This window comes from Atractosteus spatula, chromosome 4, assembly GCF_055471065.1.
Source record: "Atractosteus spatula isolate fAtrSpa1 chromosome 4, fAtrSpa1.hap1, whole genome shotgun sequence".
In the NCBI taxonomy this organism is placed as follows: Eukaryota; Metazoa; Chordata; class Actinopteri; order Semionotiformes; family Lepisosteidae; genus Atractosteus; species Atractosteus spatula.
In genome coordinates, this window is record NC_142709.1 from 5,566,082 (window position 1) to 5,587,331 (window position 21,250).

Genomic DNA, 21,250 nt, shown 5'->3' on the forward strand with positions numbered 1-21,250 from the left:
AACAGATCGCTAAGATCAGGCTGAATTCAGGTGGGGCTGCTTACTTACCCTTTGGCCATTAGTCCAATGAGGGCTTTTAACCATTGCTACAGATTCATTGTTTGTACTCAGCATCTTTGAAAGTAGCCAGCCTTTTTGAAAGAAGATCTGGCTCTGGGCTGAAATGCATCTGAACAATGTTTTAATGAGAATAGCTTACCTCAATCATTCTGCACCACAGAGAGCCCCACTGGGTGTGCTGGATGTGCTGTTCTGTTCTCTTGCTCTCACAATTCGTTGAACTAATGGGAAAAAAAACAAACAAAAATTCTGTAATTACCAGTCTATTGATTTAAAGCTGCCAAAAAATGTCTGCAGCTCTCAGACCCCTGAGGTTTGTGGTTTGACACCTCCAGTCACATCCATCAGCCTCTCTCTCTGTGTACAGACCAGCAATTCTGGAATTGGCAAAGCTGTGAACTAACATATTGTATCTTCAGGAGAGGATGCATAACCCTTAACACATTGTGGTTCAACCCTAAGGAGAAAGTCTGCCAAGATCGCCATACTCTATAATTAAATCAGAATCGTTCCTGTTTTTCCTTTGATGGTATCTGTGTGCTTTAATGTGTAAAGATCTCTTAGCTGTGGGCAATTCCAAATTTATTGTCTTTAAGTGAGGGCCTCAAATGTATTATGTGGCTATGAATCAAAATGTGAAAAAAATATTAATCTGTGGGACTGGGCAACCACCCTGCAACTTTAATATTCTCCCAGGCTGGATTTTATATGCAGTATACAGTATACATGTTTGTAAGCCCGTCAAATTTCTGAAGTGTTGACTTGTTGACTATACAGAGGAGTAGAAATTCACATTCACATGCTCACATAATGCTTTGGTCATATACAAGAGTATTTGCTTGCGTGACAACCTGGTGTGTGAATTCTAACCCCACTCCGCCATGTATGTTACTTGTAAGTTACAGAAGATGTCCTATCTGATGACAATGTCCTAAAAGATGACAGTAGTCCAAAATTCTTGGATTAGAGGTATGCTATATTTTTATAACCATAACATCAACATTAATCACGTTAATAGACTCTTTATGGACAGTTATATGAAGACATGAAATTAAATGTTACTATCATATTTATCTACATTTTCAGGAAACACTTGGGATATACCATTACAGGAATACCAGCAAAAACAAACCAAAAATGAAAGAGTAAAGAATTTTTTTCAAGAGTTAATTCCAAAACAGCAGTACTCCTCTTTAAACAGTGAAATGCTACAGTAAATATTATTCTCACTATAACCCCGGGATGACTTTTGCAGGCAAAAGAAAAACAAAAAGGACCACAAACAATATCACATAATTATCATTTTACTTTCTTTTCCAACACCGTCTCAATTCTCTGAATGTAATATTTAAGCATCCTGTAGCATTATGTAAGCACACGGGTAAATTTTACAACAGTATTGTCCTTCAGGATACAAACTGCATGGTCTAAATGAGAGTGGCCTGAACCAGCAGCGATAAGACAAAAGCAACGTCTGTCCTGCAGACGTGAGAGTTCCATCTCGGTACCGTAGATTATTAAAAAGCAAGTCAGGCCCAGCGGATGAACTTCAGAGCCATGTTAAATGAAAATGATGTGAATAAAGGAATCTGTCCTATCCACCAGTGACTGTTTTCCTGTCTTGATACATTTAGATGGTGAATTGGAGATTAAGAGGGAAAATGAGAGAAATCCTACACATTACAATTCTACCTTGGGTTCAGTGATTTACAAACAGCACTGCCATCTGCTGTTGTGAAAGTGGTTTATTATTACTAGTTGCTATCTTAAATCAGTGACATAACGGCCGTCTTACAAAACAGCGATTGTTAAAGGTTAAAAATATCTGCCGCTCTAGGAGACACGAGGGAGTCATGATGAGGAATCCGAAACATCAGTCACAGTCAAGCTCTAGACTGGAAGACCGACTTGAAACCGAGACACTGTGGGTTAGGAAAGTAATGTTGGTGTCTACACAACAAAATACTATCCACAAGACACTCTGCACTCTGTAACTGATGCTGAACTGTAAGATAACTAACTAAGCTAAACTGCAAGTAATTGTGATCCTTCTCTAAACCAGGTAATGCATCCCAAAGTTATAGGCTCTGCCTGGCAGGTGCTAAAAGCAAATAACTCTCCCTTCAAAGACAAAAACACAACCCTACAGTATGTTTGCATATAAGCATATTAGCGAAGTGTCGAACCGCACTGTATTTTTAACATGACCCATAGAAGCTGCGCTTCATTCTCAGTATCACGAACCTGTCTCTGGGAACTCAAAGGTCCAGGAAACCCAGGTGCATCCGTATATTGCCATTGCCGTATTACATAATACACCCCGATTATCGCAAAAGCCGTTACATACCACCTAAGCGCTGATCACTAAATCACATTTCGTTTCATAAAGCTGCAACAGGGCAGTTTCCAATCTCTGCGCGGCCCTGCTTCCCTCTCGAACTGTCCGCCGCTCAGCGCCCCCCCTGCTGAGACTCTGCTATAAAGTTCGTGGCTCTTTCCCAATCTTCCGACACCAAGGAGGGGGGAAAAAACACATTTTCGGGGAGGAAAAAAAAGGCGCTGCGAACGCCAAACAACAATTTAGCGTAGAGAAGTAAGCCTGCGGCCTATTTTACCGGCACACTAAGTTGCAAATCCTATTACTCTTTGCTTTAAGATGGGGAGGAAAAAGACGCAGTGGCGTGCGTCTGTGGGCTGTCTTCTCTTCATGGTTGTGCTTTGCGATGCGCAGGAATGTAAGTAAATAATGAAATGTGAAAAGTTAAACGGATTAGTTTGGCCACTTTTTGCTCACGTATCACGTTTTTTAAAGGGGGTTCTTTGAAGTTAATTGTGTTTACTTTAGTTCCGTAGCGGTTACTTGTAAATATTTGGACACAATTTCTAAGATTATTATGGCTCTGCGTTTATTCTCGGCAGTCGCTGCGAGTGGTTTAGGAATTGAAACAAGGCGGATGAAAGCATTCATCTTGTTTCCCCCCGCATTATTTTCGTAGTTGGAGATTAATTCTGTGGAAAAGAAAAGTTTTTTTCCCCTACAAAAAGGGTGGACTGTTCATTCGAAAATAAGAAACGCACGACTACAAAAGCCAGTAGGATTGTCTTTGCTTATGTCAAAATATTTTTTTGCTGTGCTGTTTAGATCACATGTAAGCATAGTGTTGATCACTGAACTGTTCTTTGTGATTTGCTCTTCCGATAAAAACCCAATACAATGAAAAGCGACGATATTAAGCAAGTTGCTTTCAGCGGATTACTATCATGGTGTGGTGGTGGTCCTCGTTGGTGTCTTAAAAGTTTTGCGAGATGTGATCCAGAGAATTTAGATAATTTCTTGTTTACTAAGAGTCGTTTCTTTCTTGCGGTTTAGTTTTGGTACATGATGTCCTCATCTATTCCAGAGGCAGCTTTGATCTGGCCAGCAAGATTGTATCGTTAATTTAGCATTTTATAGATGGAAAGTTACTTTTTTTAAAGCATTGTGTAATTATTATTTAAGGAACTGTAGAGAGGACAAAATAAAGCTGATTCCCCCCCCAGGCACCTCCTGTCCATGCCCAGCACTATCGAGAATGTGATGAAACCGAATCACTTTAATGTCAATGATGAATGTAGATCATATCTGTTGGGCTGCTGTTCGGAACTTCTCAAGCGGAGTGGTACGAGTCTAGTTGTTCAATTTGCTCTGTCCTTAGGATGTGCTTGTCTTGTTAATATGTAAGTTATATGTACGATGTTTCCGCAGCACGAAGTGGAAGTATAACAGAGTACATCCCGTGCTTATGAAATGTAGTTGGCGAATAAAGTTGATCCTGGTGCTGTGGGCGTCCACTGCTCTTCTGCTTGTGCACACATTCGGCGCCGGGCTAAAGCTCACCTTTATTTTGTCTGCGCGCTGAAGTCTTGTCGCAGAGAAGGGCTTCCCAGTTCCTGACGCGAGAACGGCGGGCCAACTATATGCTTGAGGAAAGCAAGAAGGGGAATCTGGAGAGGGAGTGCATCGAGGAGGTCTGCGACAGGGAAGAGGCCAGGGAAATCTTTGAAAATGACCCTGAAACAGTAGGTGTTTGAACAGGTCGTAACTTACCTACAGCCCTGATGTTCAGTGTGTGTGGTGGGAGTTTTGCATTTATTTGCGTCAGTATCATTACTCGTTAACATACCCTCCAGGGTCACTCACCCTGGAGTGTGGATTACGTGAATACCGTTGCGTATTTATGCAAGGGTTAACCACTCTCAGGACGTTGGTGTGATGCAGAGGTCCAGCAGGGTACAGAAATGAACATTCATGGAGACAGTCGAACCTGGAGATTAGCTCATCCTGTGCAGAGACGATGAACTGTGAGCGCTCCAAAATGAAACAGCAGTTCAAGGCAGGTGTTGGACCTCCCTTCAAAACCACCACAGAGGTGGATACACAAACGTTTAAAAAATAAACGTGCACGGGTTATACTGTATGTCAGAAACCTTCTGTTTCACGGCCTGCGATCGTCTTTCCCTCTTCATGACAGTGCTGAACTGTTCGTCAAAACCCATCACAAAGTACGGTGACCAGTATAATGCGTATAAAGAAACTGTTTTATGGTAGGGCAAAAGCAACACAATCCAGGCTCAGCTGATACCTGCTCTACAGTTCTAACACCAGTTCTAAAACTTTCAAATGATCTCTCTAAACACATGGAATCAGTGGAGTATAATAGTGCCGTGACAATGTGTTGTGTCAAAAAATATGCAGAGAATGTGTTCGTGCATTATTGAACTGTCAATGCCTAATTCTGTTATATTTTCTGTTTTTGTCTCCAGGAGTACTTTATTCCCCGATATGTTGGTAAGTTCTGTCAACCAGGAGTCCAAGTATTGCTTAATACCGATGTTTGACATTTTTGCCATAGAAATATGCCAATAATAAAGTTTCAGACTCTTCCCATCTTATTGCGCCTCTGAGTGCAAAACTCTAGTGTGTTTTTTTTACTTTGTTTGGCCATCTTACACAGAGGTCTCTTACGGCATCAATTCTCTGCTCCAAGCCCAATTCAACTGACCTCTAGGCCACCCCATGCACCATTTCTGCCTCAGTGACAGAGCTGTGATTGGTGGATAGTTTCGGAGAGCACACTAAATAACCTGCAGCCCTCAACCTGCATAGCTCTGGAGGTGTACTGAAGTCACCCAGTAGGTCTGATACTGGCTTGTACATGTTTAAGGGGACAGAAAGCTCACTGGCTATGTCATAATCCATATTGTTATAACTTCTATGATCCCAATGCACAAAAGTAAGGGAGAGATTACAATAGTATAGTAATATGCTACGTGTACTATCAGAAGTAGCAGCACCTAATTACAGACCTACTGTGTAGACAAGTACAGTACAGTTTGCTGTAACTAACCGAGCCCAGGAATCCCAGCAGCACCAGTGTTAATTGGACCTGCATTGACTACACTATCTGTAGAGGTGCTGTAACGCTAGTGCATCGTCTCCTGCCTGTAAGGTGCCTTCTGCCTTACCTGAACCTTCATCATGGTGTCTTCAGTCCCTCATCTGATGCTGTAGGTTTTGGGGGACTTGTTAGGTGGAACACAGAAATGCTCAATAGTGTATACAGTATTTCAGAGGGAAAGCTTGTGTTTTTTATGTTTTCATTGGTATGATGCTGATGCGAGTGTCTGAGGTGAACTGATGGGTGGCTATTCCAAAACTGGGCGGCTGTTAAAAAAAATTCCGAATTTCCAGAACAGCAGTAAAGATCCAGTCGCTGTCTCCCAGACTCCAAGTCCCTGAAGCAGTGTGAGCTGGGGGAGGTTCCGTAGGCAGATACTGTCGAGCAGCAGGTGGTTGAAACTCATCGGGATTGTGCCTGCTCATTTTTCAGGCTGCCTGGGCTTGTACCGTGTAGGAGTCCCCAGCAGTCACCCTGGCAGCGTGGAGGCGCCGTCTAACCTCCGAACGTGCGTGAAAGGTAGGCCTTTGGAGGCTCTTCCAGTGTTACAAAAACACAGGAGAATCGCCTTGAAGTAGCGAATGCTTGTAGTTTCCTACGGCTGTAGGTGTGTGTGTGTGATACAAATCTATCACCTTCATCTGTATTGTCTGGTTCTATAGAGTCTGGTTTTCTTTGTAACAGAAAAGCTTGTTTGATTCTCGCTGCAGGTGGAGTTTTTTAGACATTTGTGCAGATTTGTTCAGCAGAGCAGCTGCGCTGTTGCTCTTGCTGGCACTGATGTGCTGTTACTTCCTCGCAGAGATCAGTGACCAGTGCAGCCCCTTGCCCTGTAACAAGGAGGGCTATGACAAGTGCGTTGATGGAAAGGCCTCCTACCATTGTGTCTGCAAGCCGGGGTGGATGGGAGAGAACTGCGATGAAGGTGTTTGTATTTTGTTAATTGGAAATGCCAGCTATTTTCCTGTTTTACCTACCTGACACACCCTTAAACATGCCCGCTGTTGATATCATTAACTCTGAACCAGCTGCCTGACACACACTCCTTAAACATGCCCACTGTTGATATCATTAACTCTGAACCAGCTGCCTGACACACACTCCTTAAACATGCCCACTGTTGATATCATTAACTCTGAACCAGCTGCCTGACACACACTCCTTAAACATGCCCACTGTTGATATCATTAACCCTGAACCAGCTGCCTGACACACACTCCTTAAACATGCCCACTGTTGATATCATTAACCCTGAACCAGCTGCCTGACACACACTCCTTAAACATGCCCACTGGTGGCATGAGTTGACATGCTTCAGGCACCTAGCAAGTAAGCATTGGAGCATTCCGTTAAGGTTTTGTGCCTGTCCATTTTGTTTGTAACCAAAACGGCTGTGTTGTATTGCGATCAGATGTCAATGAATGTGAGGACCCGGATTTCCTTGCTGGGTGCAACCAGAAATGTTTCAATTTCCCCGGCAGTTTCCGCTGCCTCTGTGATGATGGCTACATCCTGTTACCTGACAAGATCACTTGCAAGGGTAAGTGGCAGGCTCATTAATTATACTCATTAATTGAATACATTTCTACTAATTTGAGAGTTTTATATGGCAGTGCATTTGAGGTCCAGGAGGGTGAATATTTACCACAAGAACAGTGTGTCATCTCATAGTTAGCACTAAACTATTGTATTTAATGAAATTGCTATGTTTACTTTTTTCAGAACTTAAATTTATAATCAAACTTTTTTTTGGAGAAGCCAGTTTCAAAACTGCGTTACTAATGGAATTTGAAGGATTTTGCTTTTTGGCGAGAGCGCAGCTGGAGCCTCTTGCTCACAGAGTTGCACAATAGCTCCCTCTTGTGGCCTGTGTCCCATACAGTCTGTGTTGATTCCACGTGAGGCTGCCCTGCCTGTGATCACCTTCTTTCTTTATCGGACTGTGCCATCTTAGCAGTTTTTTGCCTCATTTTTTTTGCAATAGAGAAAGTAAAAAGATGTTCTTAGTATGTCCACAAGTATGGTTCTCTTACTGTGCAGAATAAAGATAAAGAATCTGGAGTGTTGGCGGATGGGCTGTGAGAGGTATTCCTTTTCAAAATGTGCATTCTGACGTATGTTTACTTATCTGCTTGTTGAGACCTTTTCTGGGGGAAGACCATCACAAGAATCACTCACCTAGGAGCATGCATTTGTTATACAGCTGAACTTTTGAGAGCACAATGGTCATAAAGTTTTATGGGGACTTTGATTGCTAGCAAACCACTTCAGTGAGCTTTCTTCTCCTCCCAGATATTAACGAGTGCATACTGTACCCCAGTATCTGCGGGCCAGCCCAGTGTGTGAACGTACCAGGAATATACGAGTGCAAATGTCCTGAAGGATTCAAGTACAACTACTCGTCAAAATCCTGCATTGGTGAGATTCTAGTCCTCGGGGTAATACTGTAGGGATGGGGTTGGTGATGTGAGTGGGGGGATTCTTTTGTTTGTATCCGAAGTGTGGTGTTCTACAGATTTCAAAAATAAAACACCAGAAGGCCTCATAAACATCACAAACTCCAGTCCTGTAGCTCATATAAAAGCTTTGTTGACTCTTTGCTAATGGGGTTCAGGTGGGCAACTGCGTCAGCATGTGTAGGCTGCCAAGGAACAGGTAACGGGTTTTTTCCGTGCTGTAAAGGGAAGAGAGAAAACACAACGTTGTGGCTGTGGAGCCTTCTTCGGGTTTAAGAGAAGAACACCGTCTTACGCCCGAAGAAGGCTCCACGGCCAAAACGTTGTGTTTTCTCTCTTCTCTTTTCAGCACGGAATAAACCTAATACTTGTTTCTTTGCTAATGGGTTTGTCATTTTCTTTTTGCTGAAGCCGTGAGCTAAGAAAATTGTAGCCTTGATAGGACATGGGATGCAAGACCATCTGTGAATATTTTATTTTAATATTTTAAACAATCAGTTGTCCAGTAAAATATTACCGTGGGACTGTTAAACTGGCATTCTAGCTAATGATTCAGTAATGTCATAGCATACTGTACATAATGTCTTTATTCAGAAGAGTATGATACCTGCTTTATCTAGTGGTCTGCTCCTAGATGACACAGGCAGTACTTTATGTAAAATGTAATGAAAAAATTGTAAATCATACAGATATAAATATAAAGCAAGACAAGTTATGGATCTGACTCCCATTTAAAGGGGAACCGCAGTCCCAATTTCTCAGGCCGGTTATTAAATGGACATTTTGTCTATTTTATTATGTGAAACCTCCAATTTACAAGTTACTGTGTACATTTGACTTTTATTGCACTCATCAATGCTGATTCATTCTAACTCCGAATACAAAAATAGAGTTGCAGTTATGCTTTAAGGAGACTTGAAATTCTAGGGTGGAGATTGCTGAAATTACAAGTACTACTGTGTCTGAATGAACAGCAGAGGTCAGTGTTGGTTAGAATCCCAACAGATGTAGATGTTTCTGGGTTGATGTACTTGTCATCTGACAGAAGGCTGTGAAGGACAGGACCTAGCAAACCAGGTTTGTTGCACATAGAAAGGCAAGTCACTGCTTGTCTCAGATTCGCATTGTCTAGTCAGAAGTAGTCTATGCATAAAAACTGCAATAATCCCGTCCATCCATTTTCTAACCGCTTCTTCCAATTAAGAGTCTTGGGAGAGCCAGAGCCTATTTACAGGCACAAAGCAGAGTACACCCTGGATGGGACGTCAGTCCATCGCAGGACAGATGGACTCGCACACTCACACCAGGGTCACTTTTCCCAGACGTCAGTTAACCTACCAGCATGTCTTCGGACTTTGGAAACCCACGTGAACAGGGGGACAACACACAAACTCCAAGCAGACAGCACCACAGGTCCACAATTATACCCAGGGCCCCAGCCCCAAGAGGGATCAAAGCTACCCCCCAAAACCTGCAGAGATCCAAATGGTCCAAATGGCAACATTTCTGAACAAAACCTGTAGTTCTGCACGACACTGTGGGATGTGTTACCTTTGCTTTGATGTTAAGAGAGTGGCAGTGGATACACATAACCCACAAGCTTGCTTTTCTGCACTTCTGCCATTGATTGACATGTTTGTTTGATCACTTTAGTTAGATTCTTAGTTAGCACTTTTTCATGCCTATTCTCATATTGTGTGCGTCTCTTTTCAGATGTGGATGAGTGCACAGAGCACGTGTGTGAAGGGCTCTGTGTGAACACTGTGGGAAGTTTCTCCTGTTACTGTGATGGGCGAGCAGGGCTGGTTCTGTCTGCCGACAAGAAGTCCTGTAAGGTACTGCAGACAGCGAAGTTGTGCTGGGGAGAAGGTCCGACCGATCTCAGGATCTGCGTCAAATCCTTAAACTTAGGATAGTGTATTGTTTTTTTGCTGTCAGTCAGCATTCAATGCTTAATGCTGCTGAGGTTATAAAACCTTGACACCCTGATAATTCTGTTCTCTTTTACTGCATTCAGCCATCCAGGGGAAAAAAACCCCGCCTGTCTGTCTTTCTACATTTTTCTATGTTTATTGAGAAGATGTAAATAAGCGTTCAACACATTTAATGGGGAGGTTTGAATTTCATGTTGAAAAAAGTGTTCACAGTAGTCACTCTGTTTCTTTTCACTAGAAAATAACCAGGTGTTTTAATCTGAATGACTACAAGAGCGCAGAGATGCTGTATCTAGGGGAGCAGTTTGTGGGCTCACCTGTACTTTATCTGCGTTTCAGACTGCCTGAAAACACAAAGTAAGTAGTTTGGAGGTTACTAAAATCATTTCATGCTCGTAAAGGACATTTTGACTTTTACAGAGGAGATTCCTGGAAAAACTTTAATGCAGCTTGATACTGTTTTTTTCTTCCTAGCTGGAATGGCGCTTGTTTTTAAGATCTGGTTCCTTACACATTGCTATATCTGTTTCTCCCCAGAGTGCTTTAGCTGTGTCAATGCATGCCAGTGGCTTTTTCACATTCCTCTCTGAACCCTTTCACTCAGAAGGAATCACAGCACATGCAGATTTTTAGTTGACCTGTCCCAGCATTCTTTGCTTTTTACACTAGATAATTACATGAAACTTAACAGGTGTGTTTCCTGGTCTTTCCTTTCTACTTCTCAGATCAGTAACAGATTATGTGCTGTTTATCAATCAATCAGTCAATCAATCAATCAAACAAACGTTTATTTCCTATAAGTTCTTTCACAGCGGTTTTTCACACAGCACTCTACAAGTTTTTATAGTTGTTAACGATATAATAACCTTTGGCCATGTGAGCACAGAGGAGTGAAAAACAAAAACTCCCAATGCGAGAAGAGAAACCTCTGGGGATCTCAGACTTAACATTAGCCCAGGAAATGGGATTGTGGTGCATTTAGCATAAATTATTCATTATACATTAATCTTTTGTATGTGCTGAACCAGTCAACACAGACATCCAATGTGAGGACATGAACTCAGGGATTTCTCAGGAGGCATCGATATTTGATTTGTGACTTTTTTCTGTTTTTCCATTCGCTATTTGAACGGGAAAAATCCTCCCACAAAGCTCTCGTGTGGAGTCACGTGTTAATGAAACCTTGGTGCTCTGATGCCGTAGGTTTTCTGCAGAGTTTGACTTCAGGACCTTTGACCCTGAGGGAGTGATCCTGTATGCAGAGTCATCCAAGAACTCGTGGTTCATGCTGGGGCTGCGGAACGGTCAGATCGAGGTCCAGTTCAAGAACGAACATGTGACCAAAGTCACGAGTGGAGGCAAGGCTGTCAACGATGGGGAGTGGCACATTGTGAGTCTGCACGGTCTCCTTCTCGTTCCCTTAGTATGGCAGCTTTTTACAAATGAGTAATTAGTAATAGGAAAATAAAAGTCTCCCAGTATGTTTTGCTTGGATATACTGTAGTTTATGTTGTTTCTCTTGTTAAATGTCAATAGGTACACATACTGTACATACACTCAGAATTAGGAATAGAAATTTCTAAACTACAATTCATGTATATTTTTCCCAATTCCAATTGCAGTATAATACACAATGTGTTTGTCCCTGACAGCTGCCTCATCATTACTTTGTTTGCTGCAAAAAAGCACATGTCTCTGCAGACTGGTCAGTTTCATGTTGCCTTGCGGGTAACATGAGTGTCCCCATGGTGCTGTAGTAAGGAATTATGTGACAGTAGCCACAGGAACGTCCCCTACTACCAACGTGTGACACTGATGAAGATGTTGACGTGACTGCCTTTTTGTGAAGGTGTCTTTATACTTGTTCAACCAAAGTAACGAATGTAATGTTGTACAAATAAAAAACACAGCAAAATAGTCCCTTTTATGCGATTAGCAGGGAATCATCACATGGTTAAGTGTTATTTTAAGAAAGCGGAGCACTTTTATGACATTGAGCGGTTCTTTCTTAGATCTCCTTGGAAGAGCTGGAGAGGAGCATCACTGTGAAGATCAGCAAGGAAGCTGTGATGAACATCAACAGCCCACAGAGTCTCTTCCCATCAGTCAGTGGGATTCTGGAGACCAAATTTTACATTGCAGGGCTGCCCTCGAAGTCTGACAGCCTCATCAGACCAGTAAGTACAGTACCAAACTCTTGTCTTTTGCCACACCCAGATGTTGTCACCTTTCCTAAAGATCTAGACCCCCTTGACGTCAAGCTTCTCCACTCATGACCTTTTGTGTGTTTGCACGGTTGTAGATTAACCCTCGACTGGATGGTTGTATCCGGGCCTGGAATTTCATGGACCAGGGGGCATCGGGGGTGAGAGAGGTGATCCAGGAGAAGGGGAGTAAACACTGCTTCGTGGAGGTGGAGAGAGGCTCCTACTTCCCTGGCTCTGGGCTGGCTCAGCTTGACATAGACTACAGTAAGTGTCTATGAGCTGGAAGAGGACTTGTTCGTAAGAATGTTGTCATATCTTTTTTCAGTCAGTGCTAGTAAATGACAGACACTTACCGAGAACCACAAGGTTAGTCGGAAAAACATGCATTAGAATTCAGCCTCTTTTTTTGGGGGATTGTGGATTTTTCACTTTTTTGGCTTACCAGCAAAATAATTCTATCTTCTTTAAAGGCTGATAAACACCGATTTATTTTTTGTTTTACTCATCCAAATGTTTGGGAACGGCCGATTGTGTGTGTTTTCACATCTTGGCTCATGGCTTTAAACCCTGCAACACGTAGGTGTTGAGCTCAAGGAAGCACCCATAATCGTTGAGCCACTCAGGAGACTGCAGAATTCTAACTACTGTCCAACATTTCATGAGATGTGTTATTGCCAAGAGTTTGCACTTTAGGGGACTTCTTAGACTTGAAGGTACAGTATACTTGAGTTGCACATTTATTACTGGTTTTACAGGTTTACTTGCTAACTGCGTCGTGAGTCTGTAGAACATGGATCTTTTGTCTGTTTGCAGCAGTGACAGCCTCTAGCATTTAAAACATTTTAAAATTAAAAATGTTTCCATTATTTGCTCGATCAGTTTTCCTGTATTGGATGAAGCCCGAGTTAAGGAACAGACAGGTGGAGTTGAGCCGACCCATCTGCCACAAGCAGAATTTGGTTGGGAGCTCCCTGGGGACACTTTACACTAGATTACACTGAAGCTGAGAACAAAACTTGGTTCTGAGAAATACGGCCTGAAGAATTCGGAATGTTCCTGGCACTGCCTTGGAATGTTAATAGAAATTTTGACATCAGTTGTTGTTGTTAGAATAGCTCATACTGCAGTCTTCTGGGCACTCTTTTCCCATGTTGTGGTTCAAGCAGTAAAAGGTAGCCAAAGCATATGGGAACAGTCAAATATTATCATTACGGTAGGTTGTGCTGTGTGACCTTTGGCTGGCTCAGGTTGTTGCAGATGGGCAGTTATGGAAGATTTTCCACACGTGTTCCAATTGAATCAATTAGTGTTATGTTCTGCTGGGAGGATTTGAACATCCATGATCACAGTGTAATATATTTCTGTTTTTTTGCACTGAGTCTGCTGTGTTTACTGTGGCATTCTATAATATATATCTTCGATGAAGTCATTAGAATCCCTTGTAAGTAGTTTTCCCGTGCTTCTATAAAGTTAGGGCGTGAGATTCTCAAGTTTACTCAAAAGAAAAGTGGTTCTGGGGTATAAATGTTTCACAAGGTGGAAGAAGAGTGGCTTGTCTACCAAAAATTCTTTGATGGATTGTGTGTTCATGACAGACATATTGAAATGACAAATCATTTCGTTTTGAGAAAGCGGCCGAGAGTCAAATTGCGTTTTCCAACACAGCAACAGATGCGAAGGGTTTGCTGTTATTCTGCATTGCAGGGAAACGGACATATTTAATTCTTGAGCTAGCATCTGAGGAAGCCTCTCGGCAAGGCATGTATGCCAATATAAACTCAAATAAATCAAGTAGGAGATCAAGTATCTCATTAACATGAAATGCAAATAGAAGATTGATGGTATGAAGAAGCAACACTCCAAATCCGCTATTTAAAAGGAAACTTCAGGCAGGTCAGGGGGTCAGAAATTTGTGTGCTCTGACAACGTAGCTCCAATTGACTTTTAATGAGCGGACAGTTGTCTGAGCTTGACTGCTATATGAAACTGTTAACCATTATTCTCCTCTTTTTAAGGCAGTGGCATGAACATGAAAACAAACTGGACGCTGAATTTGAGTCTGAACATCCGCCCTTCAAGTAGCACCGGTGTGTTGTTTTCCCTGGTCAGTAACAACACCGTGCCTCTCTCTGTGGCGGTGATGTCCACCTCTCCTGATGACGAGGTAACCTCACACACTCTTTCCTCCCACGCCCTCTCATTGCCTCGTTTCGTCGACATTTCATACTCAAACTCTGTAATTGTGTGCTAGACTGTATGTGTTCCATAAGCTTTCTAGTACAAAATACCACACGTGAGTTAAATGCCTTATTAAACTAGTTTAGTTAACAGTGTGTTTATCTTTAATCACACACTGCGCACGGCCCCTAAATTCTTACGTTTCTATGAGTTTCTGTAGAACACACATGCACGTTGCTGATTGTATTAAAGGTACTGGGTAAGGTTTAATGTGACAAAAGAACCGCTGGGTGAAATTACGCTGCTTTTTGACTAATATTCCATGTCAGTCCATGTCCTTTAAAAAATCTACATACATTTTTCCACCCTGCGTACCTCAGTAATTAGATAGGTCGCATTAAAAATTTTGCTCAAGTTATGAACGTCGTAGTGTTCTATTTTAAAATGCCCCTTGTAACAGCCTCGGGTAACATCCTACCCATTTCAGCTTTTACGTACAGGTGATCTTCTCTCTAAGTGGCCACGTCACAAAACAGAGCACGCCTTTATCAGCCGCTCATAAGGGAGGGGTTGGGAAACAATGTTTTGCCGGGTGGAGCAGGCCTGTAGGTACACACTAAGGTCCCACTTTTCCCGAGCCAATAAATCTGCCCACCTGATTCCTGTGCTGGAGTGGTCGTCTTGTCCGTATTGGAAGTGCTAAGGTTCCACGGATTAAGGAACTTTTAAAGATGTCTTCCAACATCGTGGTCAGAAAAATCTTTCTCACTTGTTCCTTCCTTCATACCTGCTCCTCTCTCCAGGACATATCCGTCTTCATTGAGGACGTGCTGGTGGCCAGCGTGCGGCCCAGTATGCTGTGCTTCCGGAGCAGCCTGGCGCTGGAGGTGGAGCTGTCCAGCTGGGGGGTGAGGGCCTCCTTGAATTCCAGCGTCTCGGAGCACTACGCTGAGCAGGCCGTCCTGCAGAAGCAGCTGTCTGTGCTGTCCGCAGCCCTGCAGGGGCGTGTCGACACCTACGTCGGGGGTGTCCAAGGTACAGTAAACTACGCGCTCCTCAAAGGGCCTTATGCTGGTGTCATTTAATGGATTCTTTCAATCTTGAACGTCTTTCAAAACCGTCATTTTACCACCAGGCTAACAGTGTGTATCATTTGAAGGGCTGGATTTTGTTAAGAAATCCAGGTTGTGAATAATATCCCATAATATCCATAATATCATTTCAAAATAAAAATGTATCAACGTTGAAATAACGTTGGTGATTTTGTTTTCCATGTTGAGTTTCTGCAACTAAACCAATGTAGGAAAGTAAGAATTACTGTATTACAAATGAGAGCCACTTGAAGCCCCATTTAAGGACCTAGGAATGGTTAGAAATGTTTATCTAACATTTCTAGCAGTTAGGAGTGAATTAATCCACCTGATTTGTGTTTCCCTGTCGATTCTGAAGAATTCTACGTCAGCACCTTTGAGGGTGTTGCGTACATGAACCAGGTCCTATCTGTTCAAGTGAGAAAAAAAAGGTTCGACTCATAAAACCTGCCAGTGTGGGACATATCTTTATGGCTGCTTTTCTCTGGATTGATTCCGGTGCATCTGTAACCTTTATGTGAGGTGGTGATCAAGATTGTAAATGATATTGTAAATGAGCTCTTGCACGTTCTCTAAGTAATGCTGTGGAATCACCTGAGATGACCTTTCTGAGGGCATCCCAGTGCCTGCAGCGGTTGTGTAACAGTGCGCCGAGCAAGTTACAGAAGCGGAATGTGCACTCCAGTGTTGAGCTCTGAAGCAGCAGACTGACGCGGTCTTGTGGCAGGGCGGAGGTTGTTACTGTCTAGAGAGTGTCACCGGGTCTGCCCTGAGCCATCAGCACTGCCGTGATCAAACACCCACAGGGGCAGAGCAGAGCTGCGGTCGTCACAGGCGCGGTGTCGAATTCTCAGAGGAGGGACTGAGGCCCTGTGGCTCCAAGTGCACAAGCAGCTGCAGTTGTATCCTGGCAGGGGCAGAGTGGAGCCACATTCGTCTCATATACTAGTAGAGTAGAAGAGTTTATTGCCATACGTACACGTACAGTGGAATTCTTATCCGCGCTGATCTCTCGGGACACACACAGCACAACAGACAACACCACACCATGTAGACAGTACATTACAAACATCATAAATAATAACACCAGGAACAATAAATATGTTGTGGGACAATAAATATGTAGTAGTGAGAAAAAAAGGGTGGTAGAGCATAGAAAAGGTGCAGAGTGCAGGTACGCATAGAGTCAGAGACGTTGCAGTTAGCTGTTAAGGATTCGCAGTGCCGTGGGGTAGAAGCTGTTCTTCAGTCTAGTGGTCTGTGCTTGAACAGTGTGGTACTGCTGGCCAGAGCACAGGGGGGAGAACACACAGTTTGTGGCCGGGAGGCTTTGGGATCCTGAATGATGGATTGGGCTTTACTGTGACAGCGGACGGTGTGAATCTCACCGATTGATGGTCAGTCACATCCTGTAAACCTCTGTGCCGTTGCCAGAGTGGCAGAGTGGAGTTCGTTACCGTCTAGAGAGCCTGTGATCAAACTCCCACAGAGACAGAGCTGCTCGCGGTACATTAGTAAGCTGTTTTGTCGAAAGGTTTAACTAGAGGCGATTGTCTTTCACATGGCAATAAAGTATCTATTTATCATACAGTATGTCTATAAAATATTGCAATACATCTTACATTCTATGGTCTACTGTCAATGCACATTTAAAAAAACTAAGACATGCGTGCCGCTATTGGTGGTTTGAGATTGCTTGATATTTCCATCTTTGTTGAGGGGATGAAAATATTGACCTGTGAATCCCTGACAAAACCTGCGAACTCCTCTGAGCCGCTGCCGGATTGATTATCCCGGTATTTGTTCCTGACGGCTCTTTGACTAAGGCAAGGAAAAAGATCTGACTCTCCCTGAAACACAATATTTCTGAATATCTAGAGTAACTTTTTCAAAGCAAAATTGTTGAAAACAAAGGGGGAAAACCTGCCACCTCTTGGATGTATTTAGAAGTGACGCATATTTGTCTTCCCAGAACACACACAGGGCTCTGAATTGAATGATACAGTTGGTATAAAAGGCAGTAAAACTGGAAGTGGAATTTGGGGTCTATTTACCCGTAGAATTAGTTTGTAGCTCAGTCTCATATAAGAATCAAAACACAGCAAGGTCTTCCTTCCTAGTTTAAAATACAAGAAAGTATATTCTATATAAGTTAGAAGTGTTTATGATTTCATGCAGACATGCTTAAAGTTGTTGGTCCTAATTTAAACAGAACATCAGAAAGTATAAACTGGTTACATTTTTCAGAAGAATTTATTGCCCCTGCTGTTCCAGGTTTATGTAGTTCCACCAGTCTCGAGTGTTTACACTAAGCTGCCGAAGAGATATTTTGGGAATGTATAAAAATTTGAATGAAAACACAGCTAAAGAAAGTTTTAAAGTACTGATGTGCACGGCATGGCTGCTGGGTGATAACTAAATGTTTCTATCATAATATCTATAACATATACTGTACATGTAAATACCATAGTACTTTTCTCTTTTTATCAGGATGTTCAGATTCTGAATGGGTCTTTTCTTTGCTTTTTACTGTTTTTTTCATGCTGTTCAAAACCGTTTCTACACTTACTGCAACAGTTAGCATATAGGTTTATAACCATGGGATGTCAACAGGTAATTGTAACAGTCACTCTGTAAATAATTTTTCAACCTAGTCTTATCTATTTGAAAAGATTTGACACTGCAAAAAGAGTCATTTCAAATAATTGGATTACATAAAGGGAATTACAGAGGGACATTTCATTAGGGCAAATATTTAGATTTGAAGGGACCAATTTTTTTGTGCTGTAGACTTTAAAGCCACCTGAATCTGTGTCAGAGGAATATGCCAGTAATGTGTAACATAAGCAAGTCTTTCTTCAATCTCTAACAGTTTATGCTACTGCATATAACACTTTCCACTTGCCTGAGTTTAATTAACATCATCTGTGTTAAGTTTACAGATTAAGAATTCACCCTTCATCTGTGCATGGTTTTTCATTTATTAACCTGTTTCTGAGTTGGTTAATATCAAAACATGGTTAGACCCAAACACAAACTTCTCCCCCAACGCCTACTGCCTGTAATTTTAAATCAATCTCTTATAAGGAAGTTTACCAAAAAGCCTTCTTAAAATCTAAACACAACATATTGTATGCTTTGTGTTTGTCAGTGACTGTAATGTATCTATTACCGTTGTTGCTTGTTGCTGCCTGACTAGACCTACATTTCTTAATTCAAAATGCTGACTGTCCCCTCCTGGGTTAGATTTAGCAGAATGTATGCCAAATTTTATTAGTTATTTAAAAAAAATGAGAATTTAAGTATCTTTTTATTCCTATTTTCTTGACATGGAAGGTTCTGATGCGAACGCTTGTGAATATGTTGCATTGCGTTTCTGCCTTTTTTAGTTCTGCAGATGACTAAACATTCACTAGACTGAGCAGAAAAGAAGTGAATGGACCGTCTGTATGTTTTTGTTTTGCAGGTGTTCCACTTTCAGCAACACCTGTTACTGCCTTTTATAACGGCTGCATGGAGATAGCGGTCAACAACAGACAGTTGGATTTTGATGAAGCCATCAGCAAACACAGCGGCATCACGTCCCACTCCTGCCCTCCAGTCTGAAGGATACTGGTGCGATTCTGCTTTTGCATTTTACGTTGTAGGTCAATTCTTAAATTCCACCCGTGTTCGATTTCTGATGTAAAATATTGTATATCCCCGAATACCCATGTTTAAATAAGTACAGTGGTTGTAAAAAGAAGAATGAACATTTCCTGAAATGGTCCATTTTTTAAATACCTTTAATAAATTTGGCTAGGTTCTATGCAACAGAGATTACAGATGCTCCTGCCTGCTGTAGGTGTTTACATTGTACTGTATGTATACAAGACATTAATATACATCTTCTCATACACAGTGCTATAGTACATACTGTACGCTCTTATCAAGCTTAAAAAACTGTATTGTGTACAGTACTTTGGTTTAGCAAACGCATTGAGTCAACGTATTAAAAATTAAGGCAGACCTGAATTTAATGGTAAAATGTCTTTTCTAGGCTTTGCTCTGATTGACGTTTCAGTCATAGATCTGGAAAAAAAACAATTTCTGACTAGAAGACCCATGATTTAGAAGCTAGCACCTCACATTCCCACTGCTGGTCATGTGCAAATCAAACTGTAAAACACAAATATTTTGTATAGTTTTGTAAGATTTAAACACGGTCAAAAGCAGTGTTAAAGGAAAATTAGCCAGAAGAACATTTGGAAATTTGTTTCTGCATTTTAAGAGTGAACTAGACATACTGCTTTTGAAAATGTTTAGAAGTTGTTTTTGCTTATAACTGTATTTTTTAGCACCTTTGTTCAAATCTGCATAAAAACCTTTGTACATTTTTTAAAAATCCATATAGGTACAATTATACTTGTTATTGAATTGTTTAAACCACATTCTCATACTGTGATTTGGGGAAATATAAAATGCTTATATTCCTCTTCTTACCCCTCCTGCATTACAAATAGTAATCGCATTACAATGCTGAGCAAATATAAAGCTCTTGTATAACAAATCCGTATCTGTGCTACTTACACATGACTTTTGCAAAAGCCAGAAATAGAAAATAAATACTGTAAATGAAGCTTGAACCTGAGAAATAAATCACACTGTAAAATAAATAACTCATGTAGAATACTGCCAAAATCCCATCTCATGGTGGAGTGGCAAAGCAATATTCTGAGACATATAAACAAGGAATAAAATGTTTACAAAAAGCTAGAAGGTAAACATAAGTGAAAGATACATTCTGTGATTTTCTATCTGCAATTTTCAAACTTTAAATGACTTTAAATGTACATACCATAGTGTGGTTAAAATAAGATCACAGTATTACAGGCATGAGTCTCTCTGCCTGTTTATTCATGGGTTTTAATCACAAGTGGAAGATCTGTCATTTGATTGCTGTGGTCTACCCTTGATTTATAGAAAATTAGCTGTAACGTTGCGATTACCTGCACCTTTCTGAATTTGACTGGATATGTCAGTCTTGAAAGATGTTGCAACTAATGAAAGAGGGTGCCTATAGATTGCTGTGCCCTGGATCTCTCGCAGCTTGCAATGATATACTGATATAGGAAGTCTCCAGATAATCAAATCAAGAATCTTCAAAAGTTTGTTAGGAGGGTACAGCTTCTGGGACGTTCAATCTGCCTTTGACATAACACTGAATATATACAGTATATTCATGTTGACATATTACGCAATGAGTTCATATAAGTCCAAAGTACTGTAGCTTATGTCCTTAAGGGTGCTCAACTTTACTGCACCATGAATAGTCTAGATCACTTGTAACATAAAATATCGCACATGTCTAGAGCAATTCCAGAGGTATTTTGTTTGTATAAATGTATATTTCATAATTCATAATTCAGTCCAATAAAATGTTTTTTTTCACAATTTGTTTCTTTGCATCTGTTGTTTTAGCATTGCATACTGTACTTGTAAGCTGCAAGTATTGTTTTGTAATACCTTTGTGTATATAAAAGTGACAAAGACGCTGAGTTGGTTGTGTTCCTTTTACCGTGAAGTTAAACTATACATAGTACATACTGCCTTTATTCTGGGTTATTTACTTTGATTGCAAAAAATCCTACCCCCGTCAGTGCAATAGTCATATACTGTACTTGTACACAAATTAAAAATACGTCATCACGACAAAGTCAATGTAAGTGAACCGTTCCAGATTTTCACTGTGATATCAGACATTGGACTGAGTGTCATTACTGCACTGCCAGCACATTCAAATTTTAACTACAAGAAAAAAAGGTTGATCTGCCATCTAAACCGCCTGTTCACTGCCACACAAAATGACATCAGTCATTATCCCTTGCACAGCTCACTGCTAAACGA

General features: G+C 41.4%; 1 protein-coding gene across 1 annotated transcript; it reads left to right on the top strand.

Annotated features, from left to right (window-relative positions):
* Nucleotides 1-2,568: 2,568 nt before the first annotated feature.
* Nucleotides 2,569-20,898, top strand: pros1 (protein S). The gene is made up of 15 exons (XM_088912460.1): nucleotides 2,569-2,795; nucleotides 3,962-4,119; nucleotides 4,864-4,888; nucleotides 5,931-6,017; nucleotides 6,301-6,423; nucleotides 6,910-7,038; nucleotides 7,791-7,916; nucleotides 9,668-9,789; nucleotides 10,127-10,245; nucleotides 11,092-11,278; nucleotides 11,901-12,065; nucleotides 12,191-12,359; nucleotides 14,111-14,259; nucleotides 15,077-15,308; nucleotides 18,831-20,898. The coding sequence occupies exons 1-15, from the start codon at nucleotides 2,717-2,719 to the stop codon at nucleotides 18,968-18,970; spliced, it is 2,010 nt and encodes a 669-aa protein (XP_088768586.1). The 5' UTR covers nucleotides 2,569-2,716; the 3' UTR covers nucleotides 18,971-20,898.
* Nucleotides 20,899-21,250: the final 352 nt, after the last annotated feature.

Bases quoted from the DNA above. Each gene is read 5' to 3' on its own strand.
- pros1 (XM_088912460.1), top strand. From the start codon at position 2,717: ATGGGGAGGAAAAAGACGCAGTGGCGTGCGTCTGTGGGCTGTCTTCTC. The intron at 2,796-3,961 runs GTAAGTAAATAA...TGCGCGCTGAAG, and splicing joins GCTTTGCGATGCGCAGGAAT to TCTTGTCGCAGAGAAGGGCT. The intron at 7,917-9,667 runs GTGAGATTCTAG...GTCTCTTTTCAG, and splicing joins CTCGTCAAAATCCTGCATTG to ATGTGGATGAGTGCACAGAG.